Below are 16,977 nucleotides of genomic sequence, written 5' to 3' on the forward strand. Positions count from 1 at the left end.
TGTAGAACAAATGAAGAAACAAGAATTTGAAAAAGTGAAGAGACTCTCACAAACCTCTGGAACAAACTGAAACATTCCAATATCCAAATTATACGGGTGCCAGAAGGAGAAGAGGAAGACCAAGAAAAGGAAAACTTAATTGAACAAATAATGAAGGAGAACCTCCCCAATCTGGCAAAAGAAATAGACTTCCAGGAAATCCAGGAAACCCAGAGAGTCCCAAAGACGTTGGACCCAAAGAGGAACACACCAAGGCACATCATCATTAAGTTACCCAAGATTACATATAAAGAGAGAATCCTAAAAGTAGCAAGAGGGAAAAAGAGAATTACCTAAAAATGAGTTTCCATTAGACTATCAGCTGATTTCTCAAAAGATACCTTGCAGGCAAGAAGGGGCTGGAAAGAAGTATTAGAAGTCATGAAAAGCAAGGACCTACATCCAAGATCACTCTATCCAGCAAAGCTTTCATTTAGAATGGAAGGGCAGATCAAGTGCTTCTAAGAAAAGGTCAAGTTCAAGGAGTTCATCATCACCAAGCCCTTATTTTATGAAATGTTAAAGGGACTTATCTAAGAAAAAGAAGATAAAAAACATGTACAGTAAAATGACAGCAAACTCACAACTATCAACAAATGAACCTAAAAAAAAGAGAAAAACAATGAAAACAAAAACTAAGCAAACCAGAACAAGAACAGAATGAAAGAAATGGACATCACAAAGAGGGAGTTCAGTGGGGAAGGGGAAGGGAGGAATAGGGGGAAAAAGGTACAGGGAAGAAGCATGGTTAGTAGGCATAAGGTAGACGGGGAGAGATAAAAAATGGTACGGGAAACAGAGAACTCAAAGAACTTATATGTACAACACATGGACATGAACTAAGACGGGAGGGAATGCTGGAAGGTTGGGGGGATAGGGCGGAGAGGTCATAGAGGGGGAAAATTTGGGAAAACTATAATAGCAAAATCAATAAAAAATATTTTTAAAACATGCACACAGAAAAAAAACACAAAAATAAATAAATAAAATAATATATATACACTAAGTATTTGACAAGGTAAGGTAATAATTGTTTGGTGAAATAAGCTGACACTGACATCTATCTCTTAATGTTCCCCTCTGTGTGAATAAGAAGGTGGTGGGCAGTCTAGCATCCACAAAGTTTTGGCTACAGCTCCATAAAATGGCTGAAACTGATACTGGCAAATACAAATACATACAATGACTAGATACAAATAGTAAAATAATTTGGCTAAACATAGGTTGGCGTGAGTGAAATACCACATAAAACAACTGCTCTGCTCTAACTGGTGTGGCTCAGGTGGCTGGGCATCATCCTGGAAAAGAGAAAGTTCGCCAGTTCAATCGCCGGTCAGGGCACATGCCTGGCAGTTGGGCCACATTCAAGAGGCAAAAGATGGATGATTCTCTCCCTCGCTTCCCCCTACCTCTTAAAAAAAAGGGAGGGGGGGCTGCTCTGAATTCCCACTGGCCCACACACTCATTAGACTACTTAAACTTCAAAAGAATGCTAATATCCGGAAAACATATCCTTGACTACCACCCCATTCTCTGGGAAGGCACACCCCACCCCTCACACAAGTGATCGTTTGTAAATTTTGTTACTCAAAGCCAGTCTGTCTGAGTGCTATCACTAAAGGACACTGACTAAGACCAGGGCACAGGCAGATTCACCAGGGTGGCAGTGCTTTGGTGAGGATTCTCGGTGAAAAAGTTATCCAGACTTGAGGCTTTTGCACCCTTTCAAACAATTAGAGCATTTTTGAGTGAGGGTTTTCCCCCCACAAAAACGAAGTTTCTCCTTGAATTTTCCCATTTAAGTTAACCAGTATGAGCATTTTGATAAATATACGAAGAAATTCTCTCTGCATATAAAATTACATTAAAAACAGGAAAAACAATCTGACCTAAAGCCTGATATTTTCACCCAAACTGTCATGGACATCTATATGTCAATAATCACCTCTGCAATGTCTTTTGAAATAGACTTTAGGTGATCTTAAATTCACTCAAGACACATTCCTGTAAAGGTACCAATTGTTTGAGGATGGAAAGGATTTCAGAAGGAATATGTGATATATACAATTAAGGCAAGGCACACCACTGGGAAGAAAACAATAAGCTTTGTCACTTTCCCATGCAATCATCAGATTCCAGACTTCTGGATACAACTTCCTGAATGGCATTGAAATGATCATTTTGTCTTTCCCTGCTATTTCTTAAAACCCTTTCAGGACTGGTATGAGTAACAATACATCATTAAGGAAACATTCAGTGATAACAGGAGCCAGGATAAATGCAGTGACCACTCATTCTGAGGGGCATTAAACTGGGTAAAGAAGTCATCTTTCAGTGTGGTGTTGGAATTATTGAAAATACATATTACTTGTAAATCATAAAAATGAAAATGTAAGGTATCTGTTAGTATATGTCACATTAAATATTAAAAGTTCTTTGACATGTGAACTCAACATTTTTTAAAATATCCTGCCCGATAACAATTCTTAAAAAATTGTCTATTTTTTTTTTTAAATTGGTGACCAAGAGATAAGATTTCAAGCTTTCCTACAGAAGTCCAGGCATCAAAATAGAACTTTGGAAGTCCAGGCGCCAAAATAGAACTCTCTTCTGACATTGAGCTTTAACTGGTCTTTTCAATGACCCATTCATTTCCATCACATTCACAAAACTTCCATCACCACATCCTGAGCATGATAGTCCCACCACTCCTGTCTGCCAACAGCAGTCATCAGCTCCATACAGGGCCAATGCTCTCTAGCAATGGGAAATCTTGACAGAGCTATAATGAAAAATAACAGTGTTCATTTTGCCTTCTCTGAGAACAAAAGACAATAGATTAGGTCCTAAGTACTCAAGACAGAGGTCTAAAGACAATATGCACAGTTGCCCACTGGGGGAAAAAACTAGTAACAAAACAAGTTAATAGTAAGGGAGATGGCTACAGCTACACTCCCAGAAACATTCTATTGTGGAAAGACCTCAAGTTAAAAATACCAAGAGCTGAACAAATTCCAGGGTATTAAGTCCATGTGTAAGATATGCTCCAATATTTTAAGGTCATGCAATTTAATTTTAGGGAAAATTCTCATAAAATATGAACCATAAGGACCTAACCTAATGATCTTTTGGCTCACAATTTAACAGAACTCCAAGGTTACTTCAATGTTTAGGACATTAAAGGCCTATCTTTTCAATTAAAAAAAAAATACTCTGAACAAAGAGAACCACTGGAAAGATCTTTATGAAAGTTTCTGAGCAGGTAAGAAGATAATCAGCCAGAGAGTTTGGTAAATTATTATGTGAGAAAATCCCTGGATAATAATAAGATTTTTTTGTGTTTCTCTGCAAGTATCTTCTTGGTGAAGAATGATATAATCAGGTTAGCTGCATTTTGCTAAGACCAATTAAAGAGAGGGAGGAAAAAGGAGAGAGGAGAAGAGAAGACAGAGGGGGAGGGGAAGGGAAGGGGAGGGAAGGGGAATGGAAGGGAAGAATTTAAATTAGATAGCTCAGGGCCATCAGGAACAAACCTCACAAGATAACCTATAGTTTAAAAATTCACATTAATCTAGGAAATGTAGTATTTCTTTGCCTTATTTCAGACAGAATTTGAGGAAGGTTACAAGCATATTTACAATATAACAAGAAAAGAGTATGTACAGGTAATTAAATGTAGGTTAAATGGGAAAAAAAGGCAAAACAATAAAATGAAGAAAAAAATTATCTTGGGACTGTATACATTCCTAAAAAATATTCAGAACTTAAAAGTTAACACCAATTTATGAGGTAAAAAAGGAAACTTTGCCACTCACCAATTTTAACCTTTGTAAAGGTATTCTGCCTACATCTATCTGTGTCCTTTCTGGGACATTAGTGAATCGAACTTCTGGGACCGCGACAGCACACATGACATGGGCCCACCTACAGAAAAGGAGACATTAAACATAAACACAAGTTCCCTAAACTTATATACCTCGTACATCAAGCAGGTGATGCAATTCTCACAAAAGGGAAACACAGACATAAAAAAGAAAGCCAAAAGCCTGAATCTATCACAACCTGACCACCCTTTGAATTTTAAAGCTTTTAGATAATACCTGATGGATTCAGTAGCACACCTCCCTACCACTGTGACATGAGAAACTAAGTGAAGACCAAAGACTCAATCCAATATATGTAGTTTTCTATGTTTGATCTGCACAATACTGAAATGTAGGCTTGCTATTTCATTTGATACTGAAATATAGAGAGATGTGTTTAATACACTTTAGCTAATTAATATGTGGTAAAAGAGTAATTCAATTAATAAAAGTTATGAACTGGATATAGCACATAATGTTTTTACATAACACAAATGGCATAAAGCAAACCAGAACAAACAGCAAGTTTTCTAAAAGAACTAATATTAAGTCTTTAATTAAATTGTTTCTCATTGCAATCTCACTATAATCGAAGGAACCTAGAGATAAGAAATGAAATTTAGCTTGTTCCCTTGTTTCTTAACTAGATACTTAAAATCTAGTATCTCCTTTCAAATTCTGAATTACTCCAATGACAATGTCCCCACCAACACAATTTTCTCGTAAACATCATGCCCCAAACAAAAGACTCTTGAGATTTCAAAAGATCTTGAAAGAGTTATCAAATCCACCAACGTATTTTTAAATTGAAGTGTATTCATTTCACTCAAACGATGCAAGACTCTATCCTGCCTATGAAGACCACAAGAATAGAATGTCAACCCCATCAAGGCACTCTTTTAAAAAAGATAAATTCTGTAATTCTACAGTAACCACTATTTCTTTTTGTCCTCATACAAGACTAGGAAGAGAAGTTCTTATTATGTCTCTACAGTACCACCTAAATCATCTCACAGGCTGCATGACCTGTACCACATCCTAGAACTAGTCAATACTTATGAGTATAGTACGAATCACATAAACTGTGAAGGATGAGGATCCAAAATTAGGGAAAAATAGTTCCTTTGACTAATATTTATCAATGTAGGAATGTCGAATGCCTTTATTCTTCCTTATCAGTAATCAGAAACACGTGCACATGCACATGATTATACAAACTCCATTATTACATCCACCCCCGGGATCCAAGTCCAGTACTCGTGGGACCACTAAGGATGTGAACAGATGCAACGCACAGGTTAAATCATGGCAGCCTAGGCAGTGCATGCCCATTTAGGCCATGTTCTCATCTCTACTTGTCATTGCCCTATAGAGATGCACAATCATTTTTCAAGTAAAGATAAAAATCTGGATTTTAATGTAAAAATCTCTCAACTTTTAAAACTTGGGTCAAATTTATAAAATGTGTATTGGCCAAATAAAACATACCTTGGGGCTGAATCTAGCTCTCAAGTGCCAGATTAAAATCTCTACACAAACCATTTCTACATGTTTCTATTTCCAAAGGATCCTATAAATGCTTTGGCCCCATTTTAAATATTAAAATCAGGTCATGAAAATAAAATTCACACAAAAATATACTTCAACAATTGCCACACACACAATAAAGGTTACCTTTCTTTAAATCATAAAATCAATGTTTTCTCCCTATGTTTCTATCGTGGTATATACACTTTCTTCTAATTAGCTGGTGTTAAAATAAATGGTTTTGTTTTACTTTTATGACCATGACTGATTTTATTTACCTGAAGTTAACATATTTCACTGTTTGCAGATACACTGTTTTTATTAGACTAATAGAATTCATCATATTAAATGCGAGAATTCCAATGGCACCTAGAATGACATGGGCTGCCTTCATTTTAAAAACTCTGTTAGTATTGAGTGCAGGCTGCGAACCAAAGTGTCGCAGGTTCGATTCCCAGTCAGGGTACATTCCTAGGTTGCAGGCCATGACCCCCAGCAACTGCCCATTGATGTTTCTCTCTCTCTCTCTCTTCCTCCCTCCCTTCCCTCTCTAAAAATAAATAAATAAAATCTTTAAAAAAAATCTGTTAGTAAAAGAGGGGTTATTTTTCATGGTGTCAAAGACATAAAACAGAAGCAAGACTTAGAACATCTCTGTCCAGCAAAGGTAAACGTGGTGCCAGTAATGGTCCCTGTACAGAATCCCAACCTCAGATCCCTACAGCACAACCTTGGAACAATGTGTCCAATAATGATCGGTAAAGCAAACTGCCACCCAAAGACTCAACCATTAGAGAGGAAGAAAACAATGAAATTCAACACATTAACATATTACTTACTTATTGTTCTTAGTTTCCTTAAGAGCGCCCCCTCTCAAATTGCAGAGACAGCAATCCTAGGGGAGAAAAAAACATACACAATTATCAGACCTATATAATAAAAGCCATTACTATTTTAGCTAAATATTCCCTTTTATTCTAATTTCTTTTATTTTAAAATTAAAACCATCAGGAATTTTATGAAGGCCCATGTCTGATCAATTCAAAACGGAAATGGAAAAAAAGAGGTGGAAAGGTGAGGGTATACCCAAAAATGTTCTCACTATACGTATCTCCTAGAGGAAACCATCATTTTCCTGGTACCATGTCCAGCTGCCATCTGTGAAGGAAAGCTGTGACACAGAGAACTTGGTATCTGGAGAGGTATGAACTACAATTCTAGAACAGAGAAAACAGCTGGGTTCTCTTGTGATCTGGGAATCCACTCATGTCAAGATGGCCAAAAAATAGAGAACAGGCATAATTCACTCTGAGATAAGGAGAAGCAGGAAGCTCTTCATAAAAAGATGTGGACAGAGAAATGAAAAGGGCCTATTCTAGAAATTAGTGTTTAAGAAGCATGAAAGAGATGCCTTTTACAGGAAGCTGAGGATCAACTAGAGATCATAAAAATTATTATTTAGGTCTTTCTGTGGGCAAATGGTTTTGGAAAATTGTTCTGAGGAACCCAGGCTGTCCAGCCACAGAAGACAATGCCAAAGCATTATTGGCAAATATACATGTCTTACATTGGCATGGACTTTTTTCACTCCAAGATGACGACGTTCACTACAAATACAGACTTGACTCATCATTTCTCACTATAATCCTATGGAAAAATCCCTGAGAAAATAGGGCCGGAAAACAATGCAATCAATACCTTTTGTTGATATAGAACTTTTTGTTAAATGTTGTACTTAAGTAACTTATTTTATTTTCAACTTCAAGCTTGTCCTTTCAATTTACTGCATTAATAGAGTTTTTAAAACTAATCACAGGCTTTGGGTGATGAGCACACAATGCAGTGTGCAGATGATGTTTTATTGAGTTGTACACTCAAAACCTGCATGGTTTTATTAACCAATGTTACCCCAATAAAATCAATTAAAAAAGATCAATAGTTATAGGCTATTTGGGTTTTTTTCCTCTAAGCTGTATATATAAAACTTCTTTAACTGTTCTCCAAGGTGATCTGTAAGTAATTTTGACAGCTTTGCAAACCTTTACAACGACTCTTCCTAATGTATCAACTGTTAATAATAGAGAGTCAGACTCCATAGCTTTTACTTTTTTTGAGGAAAACAAAAACAAACTGAGGAAAATCAACATATCTATGTAATTCTTGATAGGCAGGAAAAAAAGGCAAACAACTACAGACATTAAATGGTTTTGTGTGTCTGGAATATCTCTGCACATATATTTGAAATTTCCTAGGTGATGACCAATGGTTCAGAGTAGCAAATGCTGCTTTGAGTATATACATTTGAATCCATAATAAACCCAGCTCAAGGAGATAACTTAATGGAAAAATTTCTCTACCCACATCACAAAGCCTTTGAAATAATTTGTTCTGATGCAGCACACAATAGAAGGAGTATTTCAAAATCCAAATATGGAAAGGGGGAGGATAAAAATGAAAAAAAAAATACAATGTCAAAATTACATATAAAAAAAATCAGTATCAAAGTGGGAATGCAGCAAAGGGGAGTTGTGAACTGTGAGGAGCTCAGACACTAAGAAAATTAGATGTCTGATTAATGAAATTAGTGGTGAGAAGACACCTAAAGGGACAAGTTAGCCAAGTTAAATACAGCAAAGCAGCATGAAAGAGGCTTTAAAGCACCTGATTAGGATCATTAAAAGATGTTGCAGAGCATTACCACAACAGGTGGAAAAAGTCTTCTAAAGTAGAATATGTAGATGTAGATTTTAAGTGGAGTTAAGAAGACTCCCACCTACCAAATAGGAAATTTGTTTTTTCTAGGATTACCAATAACCTCCATGTCACAAAGTCTAAGACATAATTCCAAGCCCTTGGTTTGCTTGACCTCTTAGTAGCTTTCAATATTGTTGATCACATCTTAGTTTTCCCCTCTGGTTTCTATGACCCAATATTCTTCATCATCTTTCTCCATCTCTAGTTGATCCTTAGCTTCCTTCAACAGGCATCTTTTCAAGCTCCTTAAACACTGTAATTTCTATAAGTGCTATTCACTTTTCTTCCACACTGGCTTGCTGGGCATCTGATAAACTACAGTAATTCTCAAAAAGGCAATGACTCAAACATTTACCTCCTGAGATGTCTGACAGCTCCGATGGCATCTCAAACACATGAAATGCATGTGCAAAACTGAACTCACATCTTCTTCCCAAACCTGTACTCCCCCACTGTTTCCAATCAGTAGTATCAACCATCCATTCTAGCTCATACTAGCAGACATAATTTTTTCTCATCTTAGATCCAATCAATCAACTTCTATCAATCCACCCCCAAATCCACCCTCTTCTCTCCATTATCATTGATGTCATCTTAGTTGATACCACCAGCATCCTTCATCTAACCTAAAGTACTACAATAGCTACCCCACGGTCAATGTGGAACTGACCAGAGTGGGTTCTAATGCTTCTCAGTACTTAATGTGGCCTAGGAGGGTGAGAATCATTAAGACTTAACCTTGTGCCCCCTAACTTTGCACTACTCATCATCCTTAGACACCCAGTAACTTCCCAAGAGGTTCCCATTGCTTCCAAACACACATCAGACCCACTGTGCTACACTCTTCATTAATTAAACTGAACAAATCCTTGACCTCTCAATCTAAATGTTGATTTCTTAAGAAGGTTCTCCTAATCTCTTGGCTCAGTTACTTCTCTCTCATTACTCTTGTTAACTATTTGTTGAATTCTTTCTGCTGTCCTCACCACAATGTAAATTCAATAAGTGCGTGACAATATGTCAGGTTACTATTTCTCTATCATTCTACTCAATAGAGAGTATACCTTCCATGTGAATTTGTTAGATAAATGAGAAAATATGGCAAAATAGGGCAGAGGGAAAAATTTGAAATTACCACAGCATTAAAAAATTGCAAAGACAATTTTCACATACTGGAACACTAAGAAAAGGAAGCCGAAGGCTCCAATAACTTAACATGGAGTTAAGAACCAATGGTTGGACACAAAGTTATTTTTGCTATGATTTACTTGAGCAATTGTATTTTTTAGTAATGTACAAAAACACTCATGGCCAGGTAAGGATATTTATATGATTTACATGATATTATATTATATCATGGTTTCTGTTCAATTCACTCAATTTTGAAAAAAATAAGTAGAAAAGAGTCTTATCCAGTTACATCAATTTTTTAAAAATTAATCACCATCCTACGTATGGGTCAAACTAGCTGATCTGTTAGAAAATACAAAGATATCAACCTGTCAACTCATTCATTTGTAAATGAATTTATAGTAAATGCTTATATTCATAGCCCAGTAGAAGGCAATTAGACAGAATAATTTAAAACCGTCCCTTCCTTTGTTTAAATAGTACTTTGTTGTCAGAGAACAAAATTGATACTTCTAAAGTTAATAGGTTAACCCTTATCTGAACAGCAGCCCAAACTTTCTCAAAAATCTGTGCAATGCCTGATACGCATAAAGGTTGGCACCAACCAAATATACTAATTGTACTAGTTTATCGCTCATCTTAAGATTCAGTGAAACAACTGTGAAAGTAGGAAGTGATAGAATATCCTTCAGGACAACGGATTCATTAAATTGGTTATCAATAATAAAAATTCTATTAGAAGAATAGAGAATATATTAAAGGTCTAATTCATTCTATATACCATGACAAAATCATCATACTTTACCTCATTTCCTTAATGAACTTATCAACTAATTAACACCTCACTTCAAAGATGAGAAAACTAAGATTCAAGAGATTAAGTAACTTGTCTAAAATCATCCAAATATTTGATGGGGATCATCAAACATTTTCTGTAAATGGCCAAATATTTACTAATTTAGGCTTTGCACAACTACAGAGCAGTTGCAAATAACCCACTCTGCCAGTGTAGGAAAATATGTAAACAAATGGGTGTGGTTGTACTCCAATAACAATGTTATTTACAAACATAGTCAGTGAGCTGGATTTGACCCATAGAATTTTTCAACCCCTAACCGAACAGTAAAAGGAACAACTGGGATTCAAGGTTCAGGTCTGCTTGACCACATGCCCATGCTCTTTTTCCCTAGCATCCACTGCCTCCAGGTGCAAGACAGGGCACAAGATACCAAACTACAGTGCCAAAATAAATGAGACACTGTGCCTGCCCTAGGGAACTAACAACTGAGAAAGGGAGAAGACCTGTGGATGCTTAATCATACCATGTAGAAGATGATGATAAAGGGCATAACCAAGACCCCATTTCCTCATCTCTGTAAGTAACTTAGAATTCATTTTTAAACTGATCCCATGAGAACTCACATCATTAAAAAAACTGTTGTCAAGCAGCATATATACCAATCTGTACTCCTATTTGTTTCATTAATCCTGCTAATAAAAAGAGATCATTAAATTTATCTCTACTTCATCCTTCAAAAAATGATACCATTTCAGGCAAAAACATTCTAGCAGTCTATGCAATCTAACCTCAGCCTAAATGACTCCAATTTTACTTAAAGCTATAAAGCCAAACTATACCATGGTATTTAACAAAATGCAGATGGCTAGGGTTCAAATCACACTGCTTCTATTTACTACTGGTATGACCTTGGGCCACTTACCCTCTGTGCCTCAGATACCTCACCTGTAAAGGGCAGGGGGGAATACTACTTCCCTAAATGAGTTAATAAATGTAAAGATACAATAAATACAAGAAGAGCAGGGGTTAAAAATGTGAAAGGCTAATTGTGACTCTAGACAACTTAAATACAGTACTGTCAGTGGATAATCTGAGTGTAGTCCTTTTGCAGATGAGAATAGAGAAAATAAAATGGAATAAAAATTGCTGAGAGAGGCACTTAAAAAAGAGTCAGTTCACTGAGGAAGTAGGGCCTATCTATGCACATCTGCTGCCTCAGTTCTCAGATCTGCTATTAAGTTGCTAACCTGTTGCTTAACTCCAGCTCAAAGCTGAGCCATGAACATCCTTAAACAACCGCTACATGAACATATTGGGCTGGCTAAAAAGTCCATTTGGTTTTTTAAAAAAATAAATAAATAAAAGACATATTCTTTATTTTCACCAATAACTTTATTGATTTGGATATTTTGAGTATGATGGCTATCTCCCACATGATATAAAGTTGACTGTTCTCAATTAATGTCTCTTTGGTCGCTATCAACTTTGACTGGTCTACCAGACTGTGGAGCATCATCCAGACAGAAATCTCCAGCATGAAACTTCACAAACCACTTTTGACAAGTTCCATCAGTCACAGCACCTTCTCCATACCCTGCACAACTGTATTTTTGTGTTTCAGTTGGGTTTTTACCTTTCTTGAAATAATAAAGCACATATGCCAAATATGTCGAGTATTTTCTTCCATCTCCAATATTAAAATGGCTACAGAGAAATTCACCAATCTTGATGTTTTTTTTTAAATGCACGCTGATATGACAGCTGTCACAATACAATCTAACCAAATTGTTTCGAATGAAGTTAAAGACAACTAAGTGCTATTAGAACCATCTTATGGGGTGGAGGGAACTTTTTGGCCAACCCAATACATAGACTTTACTTCCTCCTTGTAGTTTTCACCTCTACCATTTGTATACTGGAACTAACCAATCCCTGTTAATTTTGCCAGAAGCCTTTACTTGTATGGAGGACTACACTTTTAAATTTCAACTCTACAAAAATCTGCCTTTGTTCTCTTTGGACCACAATTAAGTTGCTACCTGAATCTGTGCCTCCTGGGTTGCAATCTTTTTGGTTAAATAAATGCTTTATATTCTTTATTATAACCTGAACCTCTTCTTTAGTTAACAGAGGGAACAAAATATGGATTTGTCATTAATACTTCTCTTGGAGTACAGAAACTAAGAAACAGAACTAAAGAAGAAACAAAAGCCCCCAGGAACCCAAAATCCAAGCAGCTAGGTTGTAAATCAAGGAGAGGTCTTCTACAGTTCTGAAAGCTGTCAACTCAGCTGTGAAAAGCAGACAGATGCTAGAGTCTCCACAGTGCTTAGAGAACAGACACTGCTAAAGGGAAAGTCCTGATCCCACCCTCAAAATATCTGAAACCACAGTGGACTGAGTCAAACCAAAGCTACAGAAAAGCTCAGACCCAGATCAAATACAAATCAGATTGAGTTCATTCCTACTCTAGATAACTGACAGGTGAAGATGCATGCATTGGCTAGAAATAATAACTTCATTTGCTAGCCAAAATGTCCAGCACACAATAAAAATAAAGGTACAAGGTACTCTGAAAAGAAAATACGATCTATGATTAAGAGAGGAAATAATAAAATCAAATGCAAAGATGGACAAGATATAATTATCAGGTGGAAATCTTTAAAACAGTATGTTCAAAATGCTACAGGACTTAATTTTAAAAAATAAGATGATATATACAAAGAGATAGAAAAACTTTAGGAAAGCCATGGAAAATACTTAGAAAACAGTTTAAAATTGTAGAAATGAAAAACAAATGACATCAGAAATGATGTATTCATTAGATTATAATGGAGAGTAGAATTGGTATAGTAAAAGTTCAATAACTTTAAAGACATAAACAGGAAATATAAGGAAAAATCAGTCATAAGAATTAACAGAGACCTAAGAGAAAATAACAACCTATTAAATTTATGTATAATTAGCATCCAAAAAGGAAATAGAGAATGGTGAGAATACTAAAAAGATAATAACAGAGAACATTCCAAAACTAGTAAAAGACATCAACCCACAAATCCAAGAAACCTAGCAAACCTCAAACAGATAAATACAAAGGAAACATACCTAAATATACAGCAGTAACAATTCTGAAGTTCAAATATAATAAATCTATGTTAAAAGCAGAGAAAAAAGACACATTCAGTAAAGAACTATATGAATTACATGTGAAATCTAACCAGAAAACAGTGCAGTCAAATAGCAATGGAACAATAGGTATAAAAGACTGAAAAAAAAAAAAAAAGCTGGAAACCTGAAATTCTATTTCTAGGAACAATATCCTTTGAAAATGAAGACAAAGTAAAAATAGTCCCATAGAGACAAAAAATCTGAGAATTTTTCTTCAGGAGACCTACACTATCTAAATTAAAAAAAAAAAAAATCAGAATAAAGAAACCATAGATTGACCAGAATAAATGAAGAACACCAAAAAAAGGGGATATACGTGAGTAAATATAGAATAAACTTTTAGTATATTCAAAACACATACACATAGAAAGAAGAGAATAAGAGACAATGAGACAGAGAGATAAAGAGACTATAAGTTCCATTGAAAGACTTGACTGTTTCAAGCAAAAATAACAACACTGTGAGTACTGTGCATATAGAAATAAAGTGTAAGATAAGACCATAAAGAGACGGGGTTAATGAAATTACGTATACTGTTGTGAGATTCTTACACTGTTCACTAAGCAGAATCATAGTATCAGACAGTAGATTGTGATAGTTTAAAAATGAAAATTGCAATTTTCAGGATCCACCCATAACAAAGTCCTCAAGAAATTCCCAAATATCATTCTAAGGAATGTAAATCTGCAATCAAAACTCAAAATACACACAAGAAAATATGAGCTCCATGAGTAAAAACAGAAGAAAAAGTAAAAAAAAACCAGACAGTAAATTAGATGCATAATGATCTCAGAAACAAGATGTAAAATAAGCACTTTAATGTCTCATAATTAAATGTGAGTATTAAGAATGTAAGACACTATAAATGACATTAGATTTTTAAAATTCAAATAAAATTCTATAATCAAAATCAATGAAATTAAAAACTTAAAGGATATGTTAAATAGCAGACTAGTTGAAGAGAAAATTAGAAAACAGAAAGAGCAGAATAAATAACAGAAATTAATACCACAAAGTTTTCAATAATGAATTCTACTGAATGAAGTCTGTGTGTGGGGGGCATGAAATAGTGACAGAGACAGAGAGGTGTTCTCATTTATAAAAATAAATTGTAATTGATTTACAAACCTAACCTCAAAATCAAAATAAAACTACAAAACTATTAAATGAAATTGTAGGCAAATATATTGATGAATTTAGTATAAATACTCTTAATGGAACATTTAAAAGAGAAAAGGCATACTGGAAAGTTTAATAAATGCTGGCTATATCAAAAGTTTAAAATTCTAAATAAAATATATAAATTACATAATTACAAAATAGGGAAGTATTTTTAATACAAAACAGACTATTATCTAGAAAATATTTATAATCCCACACTTCTGGAAAATAAGCAAAAAAAATTCAAAGACTCTTCATTGCCAATAAACACATGAAAAATAGCCAAATTCAAAAATAAAGGAAATAAAAAATATAATCATGAGATATAACTTCAGATTTTTAAATTACAAAATACATGTTTCAGGGTATGTGAGTTGTTATGGTGGCTCTGGAGAAGCATTTACATTATCATATTTTTAAATGCACATAAATTATGACTCAATAATTCAATTTCTTAGAACCTATCTTTAAAAAACATGTATATCCATGCAGAAGGAGCAATGTACAATGAATCACTATCACTTCATTTCTGTTTACAATAAAGAAAATAGTTGCCTCTGGCAGGAACTGAAATTAGCAGTTGCTTTCATTTTGTCATCTCGGAATTTTTCAATAAGAATGGATTCAAGCTTGAAATTTAAAATAGTAATGTATAGTCAACCCATAAGCACTGAGTTACTAAGAATTATACAATGTAATATTAAATGAAAGCATCATAAGGCATGTTAAATAAACTGTGATACTATTTGGGTGCCCCAAGAAAGCAAGACATAACATCTGTTTATGCATAGAAAAGGTGTGAAAGGTCATTTAACAAAATAGTTGCAGTAGTTTTCTGTAGAAAATTACATTTGAGAATCTGAGAGTGTTGGATATAGAAGACTTCCTGAAAAATATTCAGTATTTTTAAGTGGCATATTTATTTAATATCTAAAATGTATTGATTTAAGACAGAGGAAGGGAGAGAAGAGGAGAGAGGGGGGAAACAGGGAGAGCAGGGGGGCGGGGGGAGAGAGAAAGAAAAAGAAAGAGAGAGAAACACCAATTTGTTGCTCCACTTATCCATGCATTCATTGGTTGCTTCTTATATGTGCCCTGAGCTGATATCAAACCCTCAATCTTGGCATATCAAGATAACTCTCTAACCAACTGAGCTACCTGGCAAGGTCTTCAGTATTCTTGTATTTAAAAAAAGAAAACCCACAGACACATGAAGGAATTAAAGCTTTTTTCCATTAAATATGTTTCATTTGAAATTAATATAACTGCTCCGGCTGGTGTGGCTCAATTGGTTGGAGCACTGTCCAACACACTGAAAGGTCACTGCTTTGATTCCCAGTCAGGGCACATGCCTAGGTTTGAGTCCCCATTTGGGATGCATATGGAAGGCAACTAATCAATGTTTCGCTCTCATATTGAGGTTTCTTTCCCTCCCTTCCACTCTCTCTAAAAGTAAATAATTTTTTATTCTAAAATAAATTTTTTAAAAAATAAAGTAAAAAATTAATATAACCATGGAGATTTTTCCTGTTCCTTCTTCTTTTACTTAAATGAAAATTTTAAATAGGACACCTATGATTTCTTTCAATATACTCAAACATCTCTCCAATCTAACCTCTGGAGACACCCAAACTGTGCAGTCTTGCAGAACAAAATAAATAAAATTAAAGAGCCAGTGCTCACTGCCAGCCTTGTTTTACCTTATGTTTAATGAGCATGCTTTCACAGGAACAATAACACACTGTATAAAATAACTTGCTATTACAAAGATTTAGATATACTGTTAGTCAAGCAATGTTTCCTAAAACAAAACAAAACACTGAAAGGTCTATTACAACATGATTACTCTATATGGCTGCTGTTATTCCTGTCTCCTGATGCAGCATTAAAGAGCCATTCTATTGTATCCCCCACCTATCCCCTGCAGGGCAGCTAAAAGCTGAATGAGAAAGTATAAATTCAGATTATATTCTGAACCTTGTACCTTTTCTCTTCAGGTCCCTTTCCCTCACCTAATACCATTCACAAAATCCCCTTTTAGCAATACCAAGTATTTTTAAACTTTGGTTGCATAAAAAATCATCAGAGAGTTGGCTCCTTTCTTTGGGAGGGTGGTAATGGGAGGGAAGTGGGGAGGGAAGTGGGGAGGGTTGGGTGGGTGGGCTGGAATGGGAGTAAAAGGGAGAAAACTGTACTTGAACAATGATTAAAATAAAATAAAATAAAATAAGAATAAAAAAATAAAAGAAAGAAAAAAATCATCACTGAGATGAGTAGCAGTATACCAATTAACAACATGGAATGATTCCTTTATGGCTCAGTTATCAAACCATGAAAAAGTTTTTACAATAAAAGTGCTGACAGAACATTAACAACGGTGAGAAGCACATTGTTATAACACAGCTATCACAGTTGTTCATTATTTGTAGTATTTTGAAATCATGTTCCAATGGCTCTTCTATAACATATCAGTTAAAGAAACGCCAATACCAACATTCTCAAGCTGCCTCATAAGAAGCTCTCATTTTAGCTGAC

General features: G+C 35.1%; 1 protein-coding gene across 3 annotated transcripts in view; it reads right to left on the bottom strand.

The window, feature by feature from the left end:
• KDM4C (lysine demethylase 4C) overlaps positions 1 to 16,977 on the bottom strand; it is a 381,686-nt gene that overhangs the window by 112,035 nt on the left and 252,674 nt on the right. For all 3 annotated transcript variants that reach the window (XM_045840410.1, XM_045840409.1, XM_045840411.1), the window contains 2 exons: positions 6,269 to 6,324; positions 3,855 to 3,963 (listed from right to left, as the gene is read on the bottom strand). In XM_045840410.1, coding sequence (XP_045696366.1) covers positions 3,855 to 3,963; positions 6,269 to 6,324 — 165 coding nt within the window. The remainder of the gene's footprint in view (positions 1 to 3,854; positions 3,964 to 6,268; positions 6,325 to 16,977) is intronic.

Source organism: Phyllostomus hastatus, unplaced genomic scaffold (genome assembly GCF_019186645.2).
Source record: "Phyllostomus hastatus isolate PE091 unplaced genomic scaffold, TTU_PhHast_1.1 phas_contig_34, whole genome shotgun sequence".
NCBI lineage: Eukaryota > Metazoa > Chordata > Mammalia > Chiroptera > Phyllostomidae > Phyllostomus > Phyllostomus hastatus.